The 25,324-nt window shown below is 39.7% G+C and overlaps 1 protein-coding gene across 3 annotated transcripts in view; it reads left to right on the top strand.

The window, feature by feature from the left end:
* igf1rb (insulin-like growth factor 1b receptor) overlaps nt 1-25,324 on the top strand; it is a 73,641-nt gene that overhangs the window by 34,298 nt on the left and 14,019 nt on the right. Inside the window, exons 1-9 of one of the 3 annotated variants that reach the window (XM_046857842.1) lie at nt 11,214-11,330; nt 17,864-18,170; nt 21,065-21,201; nt 21,287-21,431; nt 21,724-21,932; nt 22,030-22,156; nt 23,280-23,521; nt 23,644-23,811; nt 23,954-24,158. In XM_046857842.1, the coding sequence (XP_046713798.1) occupies nt 11,327-11,330; nt 17,864-18,170; nt 21,065-21,201; nt 21,287-21,431; nt 21,724-21,932; nt 22,030-22,156; nt 23,280-23,521; nt 23,644-23,811; nt 23,954-24,158 (1,544 nt within the window). In that variant the 5' untranslated portion in view covers nt 11,214-11,326. Of the gene's footprint in view, nt 1-11,213; nt 11,331-17,863; nt 18,171-21,064; nt 21,202-21,286; nt 21,432-21,723; nt 21,933-22,029; nt 22,157-23,279; nt 23,522-23,643; nt 23,812-23,953; nt 24,159-25,324 lie in introns of those variants that run through there. The other 2 variants (XM_046857840.1, XM_046857841.1) reach the window with 2 other exon arrangements.

Here is a 25,324-nt window from a genome sequence, read left to right on the forward strand (position 1 = left end):
CGACGCTTTTGAGAGCTTATAGCCTCGCATAGCCTTCGAGTACAACCGCTTCAGTACTATGACATTTGACAATTCCATGACTGCATGAAACTAAAGCAAAAGACATCGTGGTGGTGTACGATTTGCGATAAGTACATAATCAAATGGCAGAAAATTAAATGGGAGGAATAACTGTTTATTTTGCGCAAAGGGAATAATTCTCAGGCGTCGCGTGAAACCTTGTTACCATTAAAGGGGTGTATGAAAATATCGTAACACGTGAGTCTTGCGATGTTTTGTTGCCTGTACGGTATCGATTCTCAAAAATGCAATGTCAATATAAAAAAAAGCATTAATATTCATGTTCAGTTTATACCCTATCCGCTTGATAAATATAATTTTTCTCGTTTCTGATTTGAAACTGCGACAGGAAGTACTAGCATAAGGCCACGCCATATAATGTTAATATTCGCCTGTTTCCTAGTGGAGCTGCTGTAAAAACAATTATGGGTATAATTTCTGCCGGAACAATTTGCGGCGTTGACCGACTTGCGTGGATGCCAATGTGTTCTGTTTGTGCGCGATTTAGTTTTTCAGGCAGGAAATCTGTTCAAATGGAAGGAAATGTGTTCATGGTTGCACTTGTAACCAGACGAAGCTTAATTTGTGGCTTTAAAGAACTATATACACAAACCTAAAGTTAGAGCAGACTGCACTTGCTAGGGTTCAGGACATGTGTTTTCTACCTTTCCATTCTCTACATTTATGGAAGAAATAATAGTCTTAGCTATAGCTTATAGATGTAAAGCACTAGTTAGTGCTCCGTTCATGCTTCTACTACTAGCCTAATACTAATAATACAATCATTACTTCCACTTCATAGTAGGTGTCTTAATGACTGTTTAAAGAAATTCAAATAAACATGTTTGCTACAATGATACTAATTGTGTTCATGTATTGCAGCACACTTGATGCCTCTGAGATGTGATATGGTTATGGGTAAGAACTGGCACAAGTTTTTTTAGGGGTAGCAGTTTTTTTTTTTTTTTTTTTTTTTTTTAAATAGAATGAATGCAAATGCAGATTTCACTGTGTTCTGGTTAAAATAAAAATTTTTTAATAATAAAGCAAACTCCATGAAGATATGTTTTGCACGGGTTGGAGTGGAAGATCTGCCGTAGAGCTCTGACCTCTATTATAGTTAATTATTATATTATAATTATAACCTATTTAACTCCTTTGGGAACAATGTGAATACTGACTGCACCTCAGACCTCCTCACCCCATGTACATCAGTACCTGACTTTACTAACACCCTTGTGTCTGAGTGAGTACAAATCTCTACAAGCACACTTCAAAGAGGAACATCTTCCCAGAAGAGTGGAGGGAATTATAATGGCAAATTAGAACAAAATGTGGAACGCGATGCTTAAAAAGCACATACCATACTTATGACCGGGTGTCCACAAACTTTTGGCAATAAAGTGTATATCCTATTCCTAAAGCAAGTAATATCTCGATATATCGCCTCGCTTACAGTTTCACAACCAACGCAAAATAGCGTCTCACAGCCCCTGTATCGTGACTTGTATCATATCGCCGGATTCTTGCCGATAAACAGTTCTAAAATCTAGGCAGTTATTCAGAGAGTGTAGCGACGCCTCCTTTATAACGACACACCACGTCACACATCCATGTGCAACGTCACTCAAGCAAAGCCTTCCCACAATGTAACAAACTCAGCTTTATAAGTCTCTCAGATGTGTGAGCTTTTCATTTAATCTAATGACAGGTAGTCAGAAAAGTAACGCAAAACCTTTCAGCTTTCAAGCTCGCATGTCACTGCTTCGGGAGAGGTAGACAGAAGACACGGATGACATTATTAACCAGAGAATAGAGAAATTAGGCATATAATGCCAATTATTACACCTGAAGCTAAACCCCACTCTCTACTCAGTAGTTTATATTAGGCCGGTCAAAATTAGCACGTAATAGAAATTAATTTTAGCGGCGCTAATTTTTATTAACAAGTGATTAATGCAGCACACATTTCTAAAAATTAAAAAAAAGTAATTGAAATGAAAACCTTTAATGCAGCACACGTTCATTCAGGTTGTTTTTTTTTTTTTTTTTTTTTTTACTGAGAGATAAAAAAATATATATTTATAAAAAATATAATGAATATAAAATAATAAAAAGACACTGTGAATGAATATTTAATCGCTAAACATTTGTTTTACTGATGCACCTCAAAATCTCAAATCAAACACCAAAGTCCGCCATGATGCACACATCCGGCAATCAAAACCGTCCTTGTGGAAACATAGCAAAAGTTCAGTTTGGTGTTTTGATGAATTGCGTAATTTAAAACGGCATCATCACTTTAAAAGCCTTTATGCATTATGTCGAGTATAGCTTTACTAATAATAAACAAACATTTGCATAAAGGATCTATATTTGTCCATGCCCATGTTGATTCGAGTATCAAGAACTTAATTTATTTAAGGTACATTTAGAACAGATAAAAATGTTCATCAATTTAATCAGTTAACAGCCCTTGTATATTTGCCTATAGGCTGGAATCCATACTAAATAAATTCTTGTTAATACATGGACATATATTTTATTCCAAGAAACTATCAGGTAAAAATCTTAGTCTATAATTGTGCAGTGATATACAGATCGAGAGCACAGTCGGTTATGATGGGGTGGGTTGGACATACCTTTCCACCCCCAGCTCTTAATCACCCTAGCTAATCCTGATGGCTTGAGGCACACTGCCTAAATCAGTGAGTGCACATCCTGTGCATGCAGGAACAGAACACCTGTCTGGTACAGGGATCAAGTCCTTATGATTCAGACGTGCCTAAGCTGCTTGCTGTTTACCGTCACTGTGCCTAACCCTGACTTCACTTTTACTTACTCTCACTCGCACTGGACCTGATCAAACCCTCGCATACAAGAGGCTTTAGGAGAAACAAATAAATGCTCATGTTGGAATGATTGCAAGACCTGGCATTATTAGGATCGAGAGCCAACGCATGAAGTATAATAACCTACTATGTACAGCACTTTAAAACATGAATATTCAAGTAGGAATTTGTCACCATTTTTCTGTTGCATATTCAGAAGCCCTGTTTCTGCCTGTCTGCTCTGGTTAAGTACAGCATATAGCAGGGGTGTAACGGTACGGTGCACACGTGTTCCCAAATGCAACCCTTTTTACGTGCGCTACATGGTTAAAAATCAGAATTTTCTCACGAACGCATTAAGCAGCAGACTGCAAGTTTGTTTAGTTTCCGCCTCGCACTTTAAGCGCATTGTCACTCCTTTATTATCATTAAACTTGGAAACATATACAACAATGCTAGGGGGATTCAAAAGAAGCAAGAGTTAGCGCAGCTTCACTGTGGCTACTCACTCCATCCCGGAAATACAATTTGTATTGCGCTAAATTACGATTTGTCGTTGTTGCGCTCCGATTTTGCACATTTTTTTTTTTGCCGATTTATTGTCTATAAGGATACAGATTCTTCAGCGCTTTATGTCCGGTTTCAAGAATTTCTCTTTTAAAGCAAGAAAATCCTAATCATTCCACATATCGAGGGAGTGAACGAATGAAGACTGGAAGGAATGAAGACATTTGTTAAAGTATGCTGAAATGAGTAGAACAGTTTTGTATATCATATCTTTAGAAAATTACATTTTAAATGTAAAAACTCAAACTTGTATACACACACGTCTGTATTACCCAAATGGTGTCTAGTAAATTTCAACTACCGTATTTTTCGGGCTATAAGCCGCTACTTTTTCCCCACGTTTTTAACCCCGCGGCTTAAACAACGAAGCGGCTTATTTATGAATTTTTCCTGGGTTTTTCCTGGTTTTACAAACTTCAAGCCAAAAAACTGAACCCCATAACATTAGACCAATGAAATTTCCGACCGGAAACGAAAAAACGCACCTCACCTGTGTTCTGAGCTGCACGGCATCGGGAGAAAAAACGTTTTTCTTAAACGCACGACGATGCCAAAAGATAAACTCCCGAGAGAAATAGTTGTGAAAGAAAGGAGGAAGACGGTGAACAATGACTTTCTTGGTCGGCTAGTGTTTGGATACAAGCCGTTGTAGCGCGTTGAGTCTGGGTGAAGGGAGAGCTCGCTAACTCCAGTTGCAACAGAAATCATATAAGCACAGACAGGATTCCAAAACTCATGCTTTTCTATTTTTCTTGGCAACAGCGTTACAGGTTAGTCAAAGAAATTTTGAAATTAGCATCAGAAAATAATAGACATATTCCTCGGTCTCCACACATGCAGTAATACCGGAAAAATGCGGCGGCAGGCTATTCCCAAAACGCAACATATTTCACCCGTTACAGCGTGTAACAGACACTGTCTTTCGTTAAAGCCTGTGTAAAGTTCATTAGTTTCAGTGTAGACACCTGCGGCTTATGTTTAAAGTAAAAATCTTTGTCAAATTCAGTGGGTGCATATATATGCTTTGTAGTCCGTAAATTACGGTAATTAAATTTTTCTATTTATTTATTTGTATTTAATTTGTGCCAATTTAATTGATTGTTTAATTGAATGTATTGCATTCATTTGATTTATTTTATTTTTGGAAAATATAAATTTATATAAAATTTAACCAAGCAGGCATTTTCTTTAAAATTGGTGTTGATGTTGACAAATGCTAATAATAATATATTTGAAATTAAACCGAACCAGGACTGTAAGAACCGAGGTACGTACCGAACTGTAAATTTTGTGTATCGTTACACCCCTGCCACATAGGCAGTCAGACAATATTTCTTTCTGGTCTACGGCATGTGCTATATATAACCTGTAAGCCATTAAGGATTCTAACATGCATAACGTCTGGAAAGACTCTCATGTGATCGAAATCATGTTCCACATTGTATGGATTGTTGAACTTTTAATCATAGCGTTGTGAGTTGGAATCCCAGCACCACCAAGTTTGACCATTGAGCGAGGCTCTTGACTCTTAACTGCTCAGTTGTAGAAATGAGAGGTGGTTGTTGTTGTTGTTGTTGTTATTATTATTGTTGGTACTTGCAGATTCATGGTTTCATTGCTGGGTGTGACTATTACACTGTAGGCAAATTTCCCTTGAAGAAAACAAACGTTATGCTTTTATTTTACCCAGTAATCAGTAACTTACTTATTGATTGACTGGATAATTGCATTAATGATAAGGTCATCACGTGCACAAAATCACGTGTTCTGGCATGTTTCACTTCAAGATGCTTTTCTGCTCAGCCTGGCTTGTAACTGAGTGGTTATGTGAGTAACCGCAGCCTTCCTGTCAGCTCAAACCAGTCTGGCCATTCTTCTCTGACCTCTCAACCAAAGAGTGTTTTTACCCACTGCTGTTCACTGGGTTGTTTTTGTTTATTGCACCATACTGAGTAGAGACTGTTCTCTGTCTGTGAAAATCCCAGATGATCAGCAATTTCTGAAACACTCAAACCAGCTCATCTGACACCAGCAAAGTTCTATTAAAGAGAGTGTAGATTGTAACTCGAAATCGTGTTTACACTTGAGTGTGATTTTTGCTCAGTTTTAAAGGCTGTAAAAAGCTGTTCTGGCCAGTTGTAGTGTTAAGCCCCATTAGAGTTGGCAGGGGTTGGTTGCAGTGGCTTGACAGGCGTGTGGGTGTACACCATCGTCATGTCCTACCGTTCCTGCGCTCATAAACAACATCCTAAAGCAATTCTCTGACTGCTTTGATTCTTCTCGCGCTTGGCACTGAGCTGCTTAGACAGGAGGAAAGATGCTTGGTGGTGATACGGCAGTGGAGCAGCGTAAGAGCTCTAACTGCTGCTCCTGCAAGCTAACTGAGGCACTGTTTGTACTGGTGAAATGGCACAGGTGCGCTTGGTTATGGATTATTAGTTATAGTGGGCACCCATGTCTTCGTCAGCGTGGTCTCTATCACCATAAAGCGCAGAGACGGGAGATCGGAAATCAGAGGTCACAGCTGTGCCTGTTGTGCCAAAGCTCCCAGACCTGGCCACCTCACATCATGTTATTTAAACATCATGAATGTTCAAAAGCCTGTGGGCTGAACTGGGCAAATAGACACCCACCATCCCAGCAGGCCACCACCAGGGACACACTCATGCTTGTCCTTTAGTTTACCTTTGTCGAAGAGAAAAGAATGATATGCGAATAAAAGTAAACACTTAGAAAGATTTAGCATTAGTTCTCAAAGCATTCTCTCATTTTAGCAATTCGATACCCTCCCTGTTCAGAAGCGTTTTGCATTGTAGGCGATCGGCACCAATTTGCACCAGGAACGCTGGTCATGTGATTGCTTTCTTTCGTAGAGTGACTGTGCTGGAAATTGTCTTCTCGTGGCGTGACCAATAATGCCAGATTGCAACGAATACAGAGTACATGCTTGTTATACAGTGCATGGTTGGAAAAAATCATATTTTCATCATTGTCAACTATTTAGTAGTTTTCATACCAAACCCACCAACTTTTTGCAGTCTACGGGTCATGAAAAAGGGGGTCGCAGAAATCTGCCATTTTAGACGCTCTTGGAGCTCTAGTTCCTGCTCTTCAGATGTGTCATGAATTACACAAGTAAATGAAACATAAAACTGATTCTTTTTAACGATTAAATGTGTTCTTGTATGTTACTTGCATGAAAAGGACAACCTAAGATAAGAGTACTTACACAATACATACATACACAATTTCCTTAGTTTTATTTCTTTTATGGGATTTAATAAAACACACACACACACACACACACACAAAAAGCACTTCCCCACTCTTTCCTCGTAAAGGCGAGTCTGAGTACGTAACCCCTGGACAGCAGTCATACTTCACTCTGGTGCAACAGCTGATGGTTGTGAAAACTAGATGCACATGAACCAATTCTATTAAAATGAAGTTATTGTGTAGTTCCAGATCGCAGTGCGTTAACATTCTGGTTTCATTATAAGTATTATCAGCTCCACTACGTTCATCTTCCATTTAAACATGACCTCCGCGTTTCTAAATCTCTAGCACGCTGCGCCGAGGCCTTTCCCAACCACAAAAAGACTTTAGAACAATCAGATGTTTGCTTCATTTTATTAAGTGAAATGAAAAGCTATATGACCATTTTTGGATTCAGAGGGAGTGGGAGAAGGACGTCGAACGCACTGCTGACTTTAGATTGGTTAAAAGAAATGTTTTGAAAACTCCAGTATGTTTCTTTCTGAACAGCTAAATATGCAAAAATGGATCCCAGTCGAAACTCTTCACCCGGATACATGCTCATTTTACAGCACGGTTACCTTCCCAGTGAGGTGGACCCTGGGCTGGACAGCTAACAGTTTCTAACAGTGAAGAACTTGGCCCTGGTTAATGGTTGTTTTAAACCAGCGCAAGAGCCTTCTAATGAACGGTGCCCGGCTTTAACCCTGCGCCGGGAGCGACTCCCTCATCACCACTTCAGCTAATAACAGAGCACTTGCTCTTACCACCCTGTTTATACCCCAGACTGGTGCTGCACAACAGCACAACACCGCACACGGCCAAGTTTCCATCTGCTTCAGGGGCACGTAATATAAGAGATTCAAAATAAATAAATAAAAAGAACGCTGCCGATAAGGATGCCAGCAGGCCATTTTCATCAGACTGGCAGTCCAGAAACCTTTGAGGTAATGAAGTCATTTCCTGGAGAAAAATAAAAAAATAAAATTTATATTAAAACTCCTGATCTCAGGTGGCAGAGACAGAATTGATCATAAACTGTTGGTTATAGATCTTTCTCATGTCTCAGGTCTGTACGTTCTGTATTTAAACTAAAAGGTTTTTATTTTTTTCAGCTTTCTCTTTTTAGTAACTCAATAATAATCAATTCTAATAATAATAGTAGTTTTAAATATTTAAAATAAGTACAGACTATTTATTATTTAATTATATAAAGGTAAACATTTAAGATTTATCTTTAATGGCAAAAAAAAAAAAAAAATAATAAATACTTTAACCCAGAGATACTTCACTTGGAATTTTGGCATAAATAAATAACAATATAAACAGGATTGTTTGGCAGATATAGCAGTGTATTAAAACAGTTGATTGTGGTTTCCTTATCAGTTGCAGGGCTGCTGTATGTATATTCTTTCGTGCTTCAAGAGGAAAGTAGTTTATGTAAATTGTCTATAGTGGAGCTCCAGATTATTAGAAGTGCCGTGTATACAATCAATTGAAGGGTCTTCGCTCAGAAGAAGTGAAATCTGTATTGCAGAGCAAAAACAATGATTCACGTAAGAGACCAGACAAACACTGCAAATAAGGTGGCACACAAACACGTCTGGTGTCCTGATCAACTCTCAGGAATCAGTAAACAAATCATTAGAACGGCAGATAAACAGCGTGGAGTGTTTTTTTTCTTTTCTTATATTTCTGTTCTCTTTCTAATCTTTTTAACTTCCTTCTTTGCAAAACCAAATCCTGTTATTTCCATCACCCGACTGTTTTCAGTTTGTTTACTACTCTGTAAGCACTCGGACTGTAATTACAGCCTGCTTACGGTGATGTAAAAGAGGGACAGACTTTCCGAAAAGTCACAAAGGTTTGTGTTTTTGCTTTAAGGAAAGCATAATTGATTTGTTTTTGTTTTTTTAGATTGCCCGTGCCTCGACATATCAGCGGAAATGTTTTGCCGTGTTTTCCAGCAGTAGACTACTTAGCGTTAGCCGCAGCTGCTTTGTGCCAGGTTTTTTTTTTTTTTTTTTGTAACCCGTCGACTTGACTCTAGCCTTGTAATGCTCATGATTCCCCGCCGCCTTCATAATGCGCTTTATTTCTCCGCGCAGCGACGCCCACTCAAGCCGGCGATGATCGACGAGCCGTCTTTCTCGCTGCCAGAGCGACACCCTGCCGCAGGAGATGAATGACGAGGAAACTTGAGCTTGATCCTCCGCGTACAGTTTCGTTGGCGACGCTGGAAGTCAGCGCAGCTGTTTTTGTTTGGGTTTTTAATTTTTTTTATGCAAGTCGTAAAAGTCAAAGAAAAAAAAAAAACACACCAGGCGTTTATTGAATATTAAAATCTTTAAACAGAGTTACTCCTGCATTTCAGGCTCCATATTTTGCCTTTCTTGTCCCTAATTCCTCACCTGCACTCGGGAGGGAGAACGAGAGCAGCAGAGGACACACTGTGCCAGCAAGTGCAACCTGATTTCCTCAGACATGCTGCTTTGTGGCAGCCAAGATCAGCAGAGCCGCGAAGACCTCAGACGAACTTGGAGAATTTCCTAAATTAATAGGAAAGCGAAGGCCGAGGTGACGATGTTGACTAAAAATAAAAAGGCCCGAGGCACGTGTTCAACGGCTCTACTTTCTGTGCCGTGATGCCGTGGGCTGCTTGCGTGTGGGTTTCTGTGCGTGTGGGAGTGGAGACGCTCGCTTTAGAAAGGCTATACTAACATATTGCTCTCAAGAGTCTGTAGTGAATAATAAACCGTGTGCACCTGGAAAGCAAAACAACTCGCGTGAGGCTTCTACTCTCATGTGGTCGTTCAAATGAAAATCCCACCACCCCACCCCACCTCCCAGACTAAAGGACATTTTCACTATTATAATACGTATTTAAGGTTGGGCCAATGATTTGGGATGCCAGATTAAGTGTCCATGCTATTTATTTTATTTTTTTATAAGGAAGAATCTCTTCACTGTATTGATTTCTGTTTAGCGTTTAAACGTGTTTTTCATTAATGGGGCAGCACACTCCGGACATTCTACACAATGTAGGAAGCACATTCCCTGCGTTTCCTACATACTGCCGTTTCACAGTTACGAGGAGAATAAAGTTTATCCTTTGCGAGCCAGAAGCATTTGCATGTGGATGTCGCCGCTCGTAGCCAATTCATCGGCGGATTTTGTTTTCACAGAGTGCTGCATTACCGCCTTAACATTAAAACTTGATTAGAAGGTAATAAAGTGTCTATTTTGCAGCCTGGTCCATGTTCTGCCAGCTAACACAGGGGATCGTGCAGCACACTGGGGCTGAATATTTTACTCGGTAGGCTAGCTCATAAATTTTGTATTCGTCCACCTGTGGTAATTGTTTATTTATTTACTAACTGCTTCTGTTTGGTCAGTGGTGCCATGAATGATTACATTTCCATTTATGGCATTCGGCAGAAGTCCTGATCCAGCGACTTACTATGATTTTATTTATACACCGACCAGGCACAACATTATGAAATTTGGAACGGTGCAGTGAATAACACTGATTATCTCTTCATCATGGCTCCTGTTAGTGGGGGGAATACTGTATATTAGGCAGCAAACATTTTGTCCTCAAAGTGAAGTTAGAAGCAGGAAAAATGGGCAAACTTGAGGATTTGAGCGAGTTTGATGACTGCCTCATTGTGATTGTTAGACTACTGGGTCAGAGCATCTTCAAAACTGCAGCTCTTGTGGGATGTTTCTGTCTGCAGTATTCAGTATCTATCAAAAGAGCTCCAAGGAAGGAGCAGTGGTGAACCGGCAACAGGGTTGTTGGCGGCCGAGGCTCATTGATTCACGTGGGGAGCGAAGTAGTTGTTAATGGTGTTAATGCTCGATGGGTCAGAACTGTTTTGGCAGCAAAAAGGGGGGCCAACACAATATTAAGCAGGTGGTCATAATTTTATGCCTGGTACACCTAAATAGTTGTGTACACTTGTGTACACCTAAATAGTTGAGGGTTAAGGGCCATGCTCAAGGGTCCAGCAGTGGCTGCATGGCTGTGCTTAGATTTGAACTCGTGACAGTCTGATCAGAAGTCCAACACCTTAACCACCAAGCTTCCACTTCCCAATGACTCACGTTTCAATCAATTATTCATTGATTGATACTTTACTGCGTCGCTCTGGATATGGGCATCTGCTAAATGCTGAAACTGTATGTAAATGCGTTAATAATTCAAAAGTTAGTCGAGTTAGTTGTATGAGAGTTGGTCAGGATTGTTCTCAGAATTGGGATTTTAAAAAAGTGCTCTAACACACACCGCTACTAACTAATTCCAGTCCAGGTATCCGTCTGCATCCTGTTGTCCTTCTTTGGGTCCACATTTCCATTTTCACTAACAAATTGGGGCACATTGTTTAAAAGGAAATATTTGCCAACATGCTGTCTGACTCTGTGGTTTGAGAATTCAGTTGTTCCTGGTTTGATTTCTGAGTTTATTTAGAAATGGAAGCAAGGAAAAAGCAGGGCGTGGTCGTGCATTATTGCTTTTCGGATGAGGGACCATTTATCCAGAGACAGCACTGTGATTAGTGAAGTCTAAACTGCGCTGCTGTCTGCATCAGGTGTGGAGTAATGTGGAGTAAATGTGTGAGTAAATACTTTACTTTATTCCTATATAAATATATATAGTGAAGGAGGCACTGAAATGCAAATAAACACAAATCAATGCCCTGAATTTTATTTTCACGAGTGCAAATTCAAAGTCAGTTGATTTTCATTGTGCCAAAGTGAGAAAAAATTCTGTCTACAATTTTCATGAAAAAAAAAAAACCCTTTTGCTTTTAAGCTCCACCCACAAAATGAGCCCAGAATCGATTCCAGGTGTGAACTCAAATAAAACAACTTGACCTATAATTTAACTTTTTCCTGCATAGTATTCTTAAACTTTATTATGCGTGATATAGATGCGTACCTTCACATATTACCACATTGACATTATAACGTTATGACTGTTAAATGAATAACACTGATTCTCTTCATCATGGCACCTGTTAGTTGGGGGGAATATATTATGCAGCAAGTGAACATTTTGTCCTCAAAGTTGACGTGTTAGAAGCAGGAAAAATGGGCGAGTGTGAGGATTTGAGCGAGTTTGACGAGGGCCACGTTGTGATTGTTTGACTACTGGGTCGGAGCATCTCCATTTCTGCAGCTCTTGTGGGATTTTCCGGTTTGCAGTATTCAGTATCTATCAAAAGTGCTCCAAGGAAGGAACAGTGGTGAACCGGCGACAGGGTCGTGGCCGACCGAGGCTCATTGATTCACGTGGGGAGCGAAGGCTGGTTCGTGTGGTCCAATCCAACAGACGAGCTCCTGAAGCTCAAATTGCTGAAGAAGTTAATGATGTTAATGCTCAAAGGGTCAGAACTGTTTTGGCAGCAAAAGGGGGGCCGACACAATATTAGGCAGGTGGTCGTTCTGTTATTCTTGATTGGTGTAACTACATTCTCTAACAAAAGCAAGTTTTTCGAAATGAACGTATTCTCCTCCTCTGTGCTTTAGCCTTTAAATGCATCAGTGGGGCAGCAGGTTTAAATGACGCTGCAGAGCAGCCAAAATGGAATAGAGAAAGAATGCAGCAGCGCATGTTGTGTGAAGCCATGTGCAGTGTGCACATTGCAGCTGTTCTAGCTCACTGTTTCAATTTTTCCAGCTGTTGTGACTTCCACGCAAACGTTCGTTTGAAGTGTGTGTGAAGGAATTAGTAGTTTATTCTAAGTGATCGGCAGAAGAGCCGCTCTGTTTGGAAGTTAAACATTTTGAACGTCTATCAAATACCGGATGTTCGCTTGTCAAATATGCTCTGAAACAGATTCTCGATACAGTTGTCACATGACCTCTTACTCTCCCAATTTACTGATGGTGGTTTTAATGTCGTGAGCTTTCAGGCTCAAAATTTTGCACATTTTTCCCACTGCTTTTGGATTTTTTTATCATGTGTGAGTTAGATATAAGAACATTTTGGGGAATAGTTAATGGTGAAATATTCTTTTCAACTCACCAATTGCTTTATCGCAAACATTTTATTAATACTTTGCTTTTAAAACTTAAATACTTTGCACTAAATTCTTTATGGAATGAATTCCACTAGATGTTCCTTCGTGCTCTATGCTATCATGGATGCAGCATGTAATTCTAGAAGAACATTGAAGTTATTGTCATGTTCATGACGAGTTTAGTTGACTGTTGCTTTGTGGTGAATTGTGGACGTGAAGGGATGCACATGGTCGGCACCAATGCCCCAATAGGTTAGTCATGTTAGTCATGTTTCAGTGGTATTAACAGGCAAAACCGTTAAACCACCACCACCAGTCTGGACTGCTTATTAAAGACAAGTTGGTTTCTATGTATTTGTGCTGTTGGTGCCAAATTCCGACCCTAAATTGAGATTTGGCAAACCAGGCTGTTTTTCTAGTCCTCAACTGCCCAGTTTTGGTGAACCCAGTTCTGCCCAATGCAGTCTCAGCTTTTTGTTCTTGGCTGACTGAAGTGAAGCTGACATAGTCGTCGTCGTCGTCGTCTTCTTTTGTAGCCCATCTGCCCCATGGTTCAACGTGTTGTCTTTGGAGATGCCTTTCTGCTCAGCACAATTGTGCAGACTGTTTATCTGAGTTACCATAGTGTCTCTGTCAGCTGAACCAGGCTTTCCATTCTCCATCGAGCCTTCTTTCTGAGGCATATCTGTCCACAGATATGAGGTTTTTTTTTCTTTTTCATTACTCAATTCTCTGTAAATTCTGGAGACTGTTGCGTGTAAAAATCCCAGCAGATCAGCAGGTTTAGAAATACTCAACCCAGCTCACATGGCACCAGGATTATTATATCGTTTCAATCCACATTCATAGCCACGTGGTTCACGTATAAGTGAAGCGAAAATGTGCGAGCACGGATACTAATACAGGCTCAGGCTTTAAACGTTGTTCCAGAATTGTCAGAGAAGTACAATTTCTGTCCCCTATAGATGACCAGGGATGGCGCTAGGATACGTAAGGCGTGATCTATTGGCGCGATGTAGAACCAGCGCTATTTGTCCTTGTGGAAATTCCCCCTTTTCCTTCGCCAAAATATTTGCTGTGTTTTCTAACAGTTGTTCTTTGTTTCATCTTTTAACTCCAATATACTATTAAAAACTTGTAGGTGTTTTCTGCTTACATATTTTACCTGAGGCATGTCTACCAACATTTGGAGGATGTTTTTCTATCAGCAGCTGTCTCGGACGAAAAAAAAAAAACGTCTGAGTATTACAAAACATTTCCTGTGGAAACTTTCCATTTAACTTTTTTTTTGATAGATAGATAGATAGATAGATAGATAGATAGATTTTTATATATAGTTTTTTTTTTTTTTTTTTTTTATAACCCATATCTGTGTTTGGCCTGCTGGAGCTCGCCTCAAGGTTATCTCAATTCTAACAGCCTCTAACCCTTGATCACAATTCGGTTCCTACTCGCTCGCTGTCTCCCTCTATAGCTCTTCCTCATTTCAGCAGTTACCACTGTACAATGATCCAAGAAACGTCAGGTAGTGGTGGGTGATGCAACAAAAGTATCACTCCGGGTGCTTCTCGAACACAATTCAGAAACGTTTGAGCCATGTGTGATGTGCATATCGATGGTTTATTACATTTTTTTTTTTATTATTTACCTTCAAACAATTCTGTTCCTATTTATAAAACCCTAAAAAAAGATTTTTCTTACAATTTAGGAGATTGAAAGTGTGTGTGTGTGTGTGTGTGTGTGTGTGTGTGTGTGTGTGTGTGTGTGTGTGTGTATGTATAGAGAGAGAGATGGATGGATAGATAGATTGATAGGGGTGTGTGTGTGTGTATATTCTATATTAGGGGTGCAGCGGGTCGCAGTTTTCATATCGGCACACTTGTGAAACGTGGATTAATTGCTCTTTTTTTTTTTTTTTGCTGATTAATCATAATTCTTTGGCGACCGCAGCGTGTACGAGTTTTTAAGTTGCTTTTTAAGTCATTTCATTACCACACAGAGCAGTCATGTGTTTACGTGAACGGGACACCTTCAGCAAACAGCAACAGCTAGCAGAGGAACAGAAAAACTTGAAAAGCCTCAATCAATTTCTTTGCTGTAACTTTGTCAATAAACGGAAAGCAAACGGAATTTATTTTTTAATAAATGCTATTGACAAATTTTTTTACCAGATGTTGGTAACAACCCCTGCAATCCACACTTGCAAAGAAATCAAACCATAGATGTCCATAATTTGTGTAATAATGTGAAATGTGGTCCTTGACCCCCCCACCTTTTTTTAATGATTATAATGTGTTAAATAACAAATTATTTTATTTACCACCAACACATGCACAGAAGCTGCTTGTAAGCCAAAGTGATTTTTTCCTGTGACACGTCTCAGTACACCAGTATTTCCATAAGCTGTCATTGACTTTAACATTCAAATTACGCCATTTTGCATAAGCGGATGCGCTCGGTTTGAACTTGCACGCACAAATCAGGAATGCTATACTCGAAAACACTCGTGTATCTTTGCTTGCACTCTTATATATTTAAAAATAGAAAAAGATTGTGGAGAACGGCCGGTCAGGAATTTCCCCGTAACAGCTCATTCATTACGGCAGAATTACGCTTTTCTCTGCGAGGCATTTTGTTTGGGTTTAATCCTCTCGAGGTCGTATGAGTTCACATGAACTGAGAGGGAGTGTGTCGTGAGGGCGATTGTCGGACGATCTCATTCGCCACAAAGGATTTTTTTTCTTTCCCCTCCCCATCTTTAGAAGTTTCAGCGCGGGTGTCACCTGAGTTGATATCTGAGCTCGCAGTGTTGCACTCATGCCTCCGGCTGCGCAGCAAATCGTGAGAACCATCTTCATCACGAGCGAGAAGCAGGAACTCATTTAAATGTAGGCCGTTTCTGTGCTAAAGCTGGGGTTTTTCTTGCTGGTGCTCTGACCTGAATCAGTTTTTCCTCCCTCTCTCTCTCTCTCTCTCTCTCTCTCTCTCTCTCTCTCTCTCTCTCTCTCTCTCGTTCTATCGCGCTCCCCCCACCCCACCTTTTTTTTTACAATGCGCTCTTATTTAGAATGATAGCAAAGGGATCTGGTTGGTAGTTCTGGCTGAGTGGAATCTCTGGACTGGATTTGTGTGTAAGCTGTCAACAGAGCTCAGATCCTAACATGGAGACCCCCTTATGCGAGTGAATGATGTGGTACAATACAGTTTTTAGAGCCTTTTTTTTTTCTTTGCAGCACACTATTTTCTCAGAGTCATTCAGCCACTATGAATCTGTAACTACTTCCCTGTGGCTGCAAATGTTTACGGCTGTGCACGTGGACACCCGAGAGGCTGATCATCAGAGAGCGATTGGGAGGCCAAGGAAGAGGCTAAGGATGCTGAAAATAGTCCCAAATATCACTGCATGTATTTTTGAGGTCCCCCCTCCCAATAAAAATAAAATAAAATTACATCCCCTAGTAAAAATGTTAACCCCACACAGATAAGACAAACAACATATAAATCTGGAATGTTTGACAGCTGTGGACGTGCCTCGAAGCCTCCAATTTTAGCTGACATTCCTTTGAAGGCTCGCCCCATCTTACATTAGTAATGTTTTGGCCAGGGCTCTTAACATGACTCAAGATGCAGCCATGCTTACTTGCTCTCAAGGTGAATGAAGGAGTTGATTATTGTACAATAGAATCAGTCAAAAGGTGATCGTGATTTTTTTTCGGTAGTAGGTCCTAAACTGTGTAACGTTTCCCCTCTTTATTCGGCAGCCTTCAACCATAGAGGTTTTTTAGGTCTCGGGCACATTTTAAGTCTGGCATTTCAAGTAGGGAAATCGGGATTTGGGACCCTTTACATGTGTTTGTTTTATTTATGTGAAATGTGTTGTGTGTGTGTGTGTGTGTGTGTGTGTGTGTGTGTGTTGAGATTTCTTTGTGTATTTTATGAAGAACTTTGGGCAACAAAATTGCATTGAAATAGATCAAAAGGTCACAAGTTCAAATCCCACCACTACCAAGCTGCCACTTTTGGGCCCTAACTTTGAGTTGTAAGTCTCTGGATTAGGGCGTCTGCCGAATTCCATAAATGTAAACATTCAGCAATGTAAACATTCTCGATTAGGCAATGCTTTTACATGTCGGCTACGGCTCTCGATTTGAGACACAGATCATGACGACAATCACACATTTTAAAGAGAACCAGAACGCTGTCTGCTGTGCGTGAAATCGCTAAACATTGGAGTTTGACTTGGAATGCAGACGGACAGAGATGCTTAGGCTCTAATGTGCCATCTAGTGGACACTGCGTTTAATCTTCCAGTGGGAGTATGTAAACAATGGGACCTGCGTGTGTGGTAAAAGTGTCGAATATTTACACTTTTATACACGCATGTCTATACATTATTCCACATGGGGTTGAGTGCATCACCAAGATACTGTTGGCGGTATTAGGAGGGACAGACGAGTCTCTGTTCTAAGGAAATGGTCCTTTAATTACTTCAGACTAAAAATAAAATAAAATCATGTACATTCTGCCAACTACATTTAAACTGCTTCTGTAATTTCCTAATGTGTTCCTTCATAGTTCCATAATAATCAGAGAAATCAAAGTAAACGTAGAAAAACGGAGCGTATGGATTTGCTGTAGGTTTTTTTTTTTTTTTTCGATCAGCGGGCTGTGCATCTCAGTGTGTTATATAACCGTCGCTGGCATTTGAAGCAGTTTGATCAAAGCATGAACGCTAAACGCTTTTAGTTAGCGGCTCTAACGTTTGACATTTCGGCGCCTTTTCCATCTGCCGAACGAAAAGCCTGTTAAACCTTCTGAAAAGCAAAAGCACCACCTTTCCTTTGGGTCTTAAGAGAACATCTGGCTTTCCTGTTCACTTGCAGTGCCACTGGCGCCTCTGGCAAAACCAGAACACTCCTCTCGAATGACTGCGGTGGATTTGTTGTGGCTTCAGCTGCACTTTGATAGCTAAATCTATAAGTCTATTTCAATCTTCACCTTGTTTATTTGGTGCCCATCTTTCTTTCAGACTGGATATGAGAAAACGATGGGAACTGGTGTTGTAATCATTTGTTAAAGTGAAAAGTAATTTTTTTTTCTTCCTTCTCCTCCTGTCTTTTGTAGTGTGCCCGGAGCAATGTGGCAAGCGGGCATGTACGGAATCCGGAGAGTGCTGCCACCCTCAGTGCCTGGGCAGCTGCACAGCGCCAGACAGTGCCACGGCGTGTGCTGCCTGCCAGCACTACTCCTACGGAGGCCGTTGTGTGGAGCGTTGCCCCCCGGACACGTACATATTCGAGGGCTGGCGCTGCATCACCTTGGAGATGTGCGGCGAGGCCCACCTGCCATTCGCCTTTGAGCGATTCGTCATCCACGGGGGCGAGTGCAAGATCGAGTGCCCACCTGGCTTTAATCGTGAAAGCAGTCAGAGGTATGTGATGCATCTCTGGCTATTTTGATTTGGCATTTGCATCAAGACCTAGTGCCTGATCATAGCCTTCAGTCTTTAAACCAGTGGTATGAAACGGGAGGCTTGTGCTTAGCTTAGCTTAGCATAGCTTTCTTCAGTTATTTTCATCTCCATACGCAATCGCCACACGATCAGCAGATCAGTTGGGTCGGCTCCAGTTCTGTTAAAGTGCAGCTTCGTAAGGAACACACCAGACCAGTAGTGTGAATAAACAGTGACGCTGAGCCAGGAATAGATCTTTGTAATGCAATAAGTGTGTTAAGGGGCGTTTTGCAGCTCACTCTCTATAGTCACACCTTTACTGCTCATGCTGGGGTGTTTATAATCTACACATTCGATTTAAGATTTGAGCTTGCCTAAGACTATGAGATCTCCAAATTTTGCATTAAGGGTTTTAAAATGGCAATCTAGTAATCAAGTAATTGGTTTAAATCAAAAGCACCAGTTATAAATTGACCGATTCGTCGTTTATTTCCCCCGAATTAATCGCCACCGAGAGTTGATTGCTGGAACTATCGTCAAAAATCAGATAGTTTTTCCGCCTGTTAAAGTTTGCTGTCATTACGAGAGCGGCCTCAAGAGGCAAATCACTGACAACACGTGCTGTTTGTTTTTACACGTGAGACCGCGCGCAGCACAGAGAACGCTATTATATCTGTTATTTATAATTTATTATATAAATTCTATTTATTAATGAAGATTTTATGGCTGCAGCTATCAATGATTTTAGTAATCGAGGATTTTACAGATTCGCCCAATGAGTAATCGGAGAAGTGCTTCTTCTCTATTAAAGAGTAATACTAAATATACACGAGAAAATAAGACGGGTCTCTCAAAATGAAAAAGTAATTTGTTTCCTTTTTAAAAATTATTTTTATTGCTGAAATTGCATTTAATTGCCTTATTACCTCAAAATACAAAAATGGATGAGAAGAGGAATTAGCGACAGATTGCACGCACGACCTTTGCGTGGAAAGTGTTTATAAACAAGACCCCAGAGCGGTCCAGAGTTTAGCCTGTGGTACCTCAGAAATAATGGTCCGTGGGGAAACAGTGCTCTGTGTGTAGTTAAATGGACTAAACGAAGCATCAAGGCAAACAATTTGAATTCGAATTACTCAAGGAATCGTTTCAGCCTTAGAATATATTCATATTTATTTTATTTAGCACATTTTCATGATTCAATATTTTTTCTTTTTGTAATAAAGTTCAGTACTATTTAACATGGAGTGTTTTTATTTTTTTAATCCAGTATCTATTTAAAAAAAAACGATTAGTCTGGATATTTATGTTAAAATTGATTTATCCGTTATCGGCAAGTGCAATCCAAGCCAGCAATTGGTATCGTTAAAATCCACTATCGGTCGACCTCCGATTATATGATCATTATTTAAGGTTGTATCTGATGTAGCTGTTGTTTTATTTTTTTTTTATCTGTAAATATGTCGTTTGTAGTCACTAATACCAATTACATATTAGTACTTGAACTCTGTACTTAAATGGATTTGCATAGGGGAATTAAAGGCAGCTGCTAGATCTAAACATCTACAGTTCTTTTCCTATTTTCTCTGTTTTGTTATTTGCTTTCCCTCAATCACACGAGAGCTGCTAATCAGGGAGGTGTGCTTCCCTCCCCAACATGTGAAATGCTTCTCATGCTGGAACCACAAGGCCAAAACCAAATTCTAACTAGTGCAGCTATAGATGAATAGATGACAATGATTTTATTTATGAAATCTAGTTTAGCAGCAGTTCAGCCAGTTCCTGCATGACAGCTATGCAAATTAGATGGTAGGATGCTGCATTTGTGTGCACGGTAGACTTGTTGCGGTCTGCAGTGTTGTGGTGTCCTGTGCTTGTGCTTGCTGCCATGTATGCAGCCGGAGGGTTTTCAGTGAAGTATACATCTCCAGTCTCCTTCAGGGTGAAGCAGTTTGCTGTAGTATGATTTAGAGCAGTGTTAGAAACATGTCAATGTCATGTTCAATTTAGTTTTAATTATAAGTTATAAGTGGCTCATAAAAATAGCCTCTAAAACTCATTGAAGTTTAATAGGAGCAAAAAATTGAAGCTGAATTGGTTCGACTGCCAAAAAAGTATGAGAACCAGTTGTAAGTATATTGAAATTGTCAATGATGCAGCCTAATCATACGTCAGGACTTATGAGGCTCTAACAACACTAAACAGGGTTCCCGAGTGGTCTTTTAAAATTCTCACATTGAAAAATGGAAATTTGAGGCTTTAAAAAGTTTTTATTCGCTGTTTTAAATCATTTCAAACAGGACGTAATTTTCAGATGTCCATGTAATGCCGCTTCTAATGCTCATTGAACTGCTTTCTTGCCACTGTTTTTGTTGTAGTTCTTTCTTTCACAAGTCTGAATATAATTTGCTGTATTACAACTACAAATAAGATCAACCTGCAACAGCCAATCAGCTTTCTGTTATCGGGGCGAATCTCTCTCGGATTGTACTGCAGACGTAAAATGGGTTTTATTTTTCAGCTGTGGGGAAGTTTAGCGATATTTGGATTGAAAAAAACAATTATTTAGTTCTTGGTTAAAGCCAGCTGCCAACAGCATATTTGTGTGTTTTTGATGTCGTGATATTGGTCTTAGTTTCATTCGATTTCATTCTTGATTTATTTTTATTTATTTTTTTAAAAAGGTCTTAAAAAGTCTTACATTTGACCTAATACCTGCAGAAACCTTGACTAAGGCATGATTTTGTTATGTATCCACACACACACAGAGCACTGAATGAAAGATGCAGATGTTTTACCTAGAACATTGTTTAATTATATTAAATCAACCAAAGATGGCTTATGTTTTTTTTTGCTCCTGTTTTTGCCCACAGCATGTTCTGTAGTAAATGCGATGGGTTGTGCGACAAGGTGTGTGAGGGGAAAGACATCGACTCTGTGGACGCTGCACAGTCCCTAAAGGACTGCACCGTTATTAACGGCAGCCTGCGCATCAACATCCGCCGTGGCAGTAAGTAGCTCTCGCCAACACTCCTGCAGGAAGCACTGGTGCTCAGATTCTTGGTGGCACTCAGTTTTTTCTCTCTGTGTCGCAGACAACATCGCGTCAGAGCTGGAGAACTTCCTAGGCCTCATCAAGACAGTGACGGGATGTGTGAGGATTTTTCGTTCTCCTATGCTGAGCTCGCTTTCCTTCCTCAAGAGCTTAAACCACATTCATGGGAAAGAGCTCTATGAAAAGTAAGCTTCAAGTCTTTGTGTGGTTTGATGCTTATGGGCATACTTAAACTGTCTTTAGTAATAGATGCTTTTTCTCTTTTCTTTGTTTCTCTGTAAACACTCTGTAATGCTCAGGCTTTATTTTCTTTGACTTATTTTCAACATACCGTATTGCATTCGATTGCAAATTTGTAAAGTGAGCCAAGCAGGGCTGCTATGAGCGAATCTTGCTTTAGTTTTCCTGCTCATTCAAATAACACACTTTAATCCTGGCCTCAGCCAACTGCTGAACTGCTATTCTACTTTTCTGCAGCATGTACGCCTTCTCAGCGTTTGATAACCAGAACCTCCAATTCCTGTGGGACTGGTCACAGCACAACCTGACCGTTCACACAGGAAAACTGTTTTTCGGCCGGAACCCCCGCCTTTGCATCTCTGAGATTCGCAAGATGTGGCAGAAAACAGGCATCAAGGACAAGTTTGTGGAGGACGATTTTCGCAACAACGGAGGCCGCGCAAACTGTAAGTGTTGGAACCCGTAGCTGGTGATTGCTCAGAAGCTGATGTTCGAGTGGTTGGTTTTTCATTTGTTTTATTTTTTATTTTTTGTTCTGTACAGGTGAACGGAAAATTCTAAAGTTCTTGAGCAATAGCACTGGAAGTAACACAATATCACTAACATGGGAACGCTATCAGCCAGCAGGTTACACAGGACTCATCAGTTTTGAAGTTTACTACAGAGAAGCGTAAGTCTATTTTTTTTCTTTCTTTATTTTTAAATATGGATTTCAATTCCAGTGATTTTTGGAGCCATAAAATGTCCAGTGCACTTCTGAGTTTCAACACTGTGGATGAACTACATTTCTGGGTGTTATGGTCAGATGTCCACAATAATTTTGACATATAATGTATATTTTCCTATGTGTTTCTTTATTTGGTATTGTGCCACAGTGCTGCTGAAGTTTTGATTGATGCTAATTTTGACTGCAATGCAAATCACAGATTTATGTTAATAGAGTTGTTTCTATAGTAACAGCCAATTCCCATGGAGCCACATAATCTGAACCTTTATATTGTGCTATTATTTAACAAAGAAAAACATGTTTTATGTCGGTATAGTTATTATACTTATAAGGGGTTAGTTGATTTATAGAAGTAAAAGATTCAATATTTTCGATTTGGTGGGTAAAGGGGGGGCGGGGGTTGTGTTGTGGATGTTTGGAATTTTTAATTGTAACTTTAAATGAATCAAAAACCTGTAGTTTAGGACTTATATATTTTAATAGTTGGTAAACTGCTGTTTATATAAGACATCTAAATCAACAGGTCTTTTATTTTTTTCAAGTTAGTGATACACACGTGTATAATCTTATCATAAACACTGTATACGATATTATCTTCAGTGCACTATCCAATACCATTGTATTCATTGTATATAATCTCCTTTCTATGTGCAGTTTATTTATGTGCATATTATTCATATTTTTCATTCATTTATCTTTATTTATTGCATGTATCATAGCCCTACCAACCTGTACGGATGTAAATATTTTACGCTGCAACCAATCCACTTCTGGTTAGATGCCAACTATATTTTGTTGCCTTGTACCGCAACAAAGTTGAATTCCTTTTAATCTTAACTAATAATTACAAACTTCTAAATATCTACAAAACAAGCTGTTATTTATACTTTGTTTTAGCAAAATAATCAATGTTGTGGTGGTAAGTCGCTTTGTGTCAGGCCATTTATTTCTTATCTCCTAAAACAAAATTGCCTCATTGTGTGTTATTCCTTATGAGCTGTATGATCCACTTTAAATCAGTTTTCACTTCTGTAAAAGTCTTTGTGATTCTTTCATGCTCTGACAGGCCTTTTCAGAACATCTCAGAGTTTGACGATCTTGATGGTTGTGGGTCCAACAGCTGGATGATGGTGGATGTGGATTCGCCTCAGGACGAAAACAGAAACCCAGAGGTTCTTCTGTCAGGCCTGAAACCAGTGACTCAGTATGCCATCTTTTTGAAGACTGTAACTCTGGTAGTGGAGAACATAGACACGCATGTTCTGGGGGCCAAAAGCGAGTTGGTTTATATTCTCACTAGGCCTAAAGGTAAATAAAAAAGGGTTCAAACTCTCCTTCAGAATGACATACTTGTCAGTGAAATGGTGAAAATTTTTGTTTTTTTTGTTGTTGTTTTTTTTCCCCCCTCCCCTACCACAACCCCTCTTCAGTACCTACAATACCTGTTGATATTCGTGCCTACTCCAACTCATCCACCAGCCTGGTTGTTCAGTGGTCTCCTCCTGTATTTCCCAATGGGAATCACATCTACTATCTGCTTCGCTGGCAACTGCTGAAAGAGGACCGTGAGCTTTACCAGAACGACTACTGCTTAAATGGTAAAAAAAATCTAATATATACTTCACAAACAATACATTTGAGATTATATGTTTCTGCTACTTGTCATTTTGTCATTCACAGAAGTGTTTCTGTGTCATTGGTTTTCATGCCTAAACATTTTCCTCCTATGTCTTTCCGCAGAGATGAAGATTGCCATCCGATACGCCACAGGGCTGGCAGATGCCCTCGCGAGCATAAAGCCCATCAATTCAAACTCAGAAAGACCGAACAAAACCCTTTGCTGCCGTTGTCCAAAATCAGAACAAGATATCAAAAGAACCAGTGATGACATCATCTACCGTAAAGCCTTTGAGGACTTCCTCCACAATAGCATCTTTCAGCCCAGGTAGGTTTTCTGAAAAAAATCTAATAAAATAAAAATCTTCCTTTTCCCTTTTATTTCTTATCAGGCCTTTATTTTGGCCTTAGACACCGTGACAATGGAGTAGAGGTTATCACGAGACCCTTCTTGTTTGTTCGCAGCAGGACAGATCAACCTTGGGATGTTTAGTATTTATGCGTCATTTGCCTGACTTCCCTTGGCATCAAAATAGAATTGAGAGTGAACTTGATGAACCTTAGAGTAGGCTGAAAGCAATAAGCTTGCAGTCAGATCTTATTCTCTCTCTCTCTCTCTCTCTCTTTTATTTTATTTAATCTATTTTTTTATTTTACTGCAAGCTTAATAGCATAAGTGGATCATATGGCAAGAATTTATCACTTTGCTTTTATACTTTTAAACAGATTGACTCTGAAAAATAATACATTTTCTGATTAAAAAAATTTGTTTAGGTGTTTTAGTATTCACCAAAAACAAGTAGATCAGAATGAAATACTTCAAATACAATACAGTGAAATGATTTTCTTTGTATATTGCTTGTTGTGTATTTATAACTTGTTAGAAGGTGGAAATCGAAGTGCAGGGGTCAGCCATGACGGCGCACCCTAGAAAAGTGATATCTTCTGGCCGTTCTTTTGGTGTAATCAATATTAACTGTTTAGTTAAGGAATATTTTGGTACATTTGTTGTTTGCGCTTTCATAAGGCTTAGTTTTCCTGTACATCTCGCAGCTACAAATAATAAAAAAAAAAAGATTGTGTATGCAAAACCATCTTGTTCCAGATGCCTGGGCTCCTGACGTATTTACTCCAGTATAGATTATGCTAAATAAATCGGGGATTCACAGCTTAAATGTGCTTTTTGATCTATGACTAGTACACTGAGTGCTCCGGGCTGTAATGAGGGACCACATCTGAGTCACATTACCTGCCAGCTGTGTATAGGCTGGTGGACACACAAACACTAACACACAGTCATGAATCATTGTGTGTTCTCTTTAATTCTCGGGTCTAGAACAAATCTAAAGCAAACTCTGGGAAGTTATGTTTGTTTATGACTGGAAGTGATATAACACGCTTATCTCATTCTTAAAGCAAATTAGGAACATAATGGCTGATGACACAGGACAATGTTTGAATCTGTACATTTCATAGTTGTATCGGTAGAGAGTC

This window comes from Silurus meridionalis, chromosome 9 (assembly GCF_014805685.1).
Source record: "Silurus meridionalis isolate SWU-2019-XX chromosome 9, ASM1480568v1, whole genome shotgun sequence".
Taxonomy (NCBI): Eukaryota; Metazoa; Chordata; class Actinopteri; order Siluriformes; family Siluridae; genus Silurus; species Silurus meridionalis.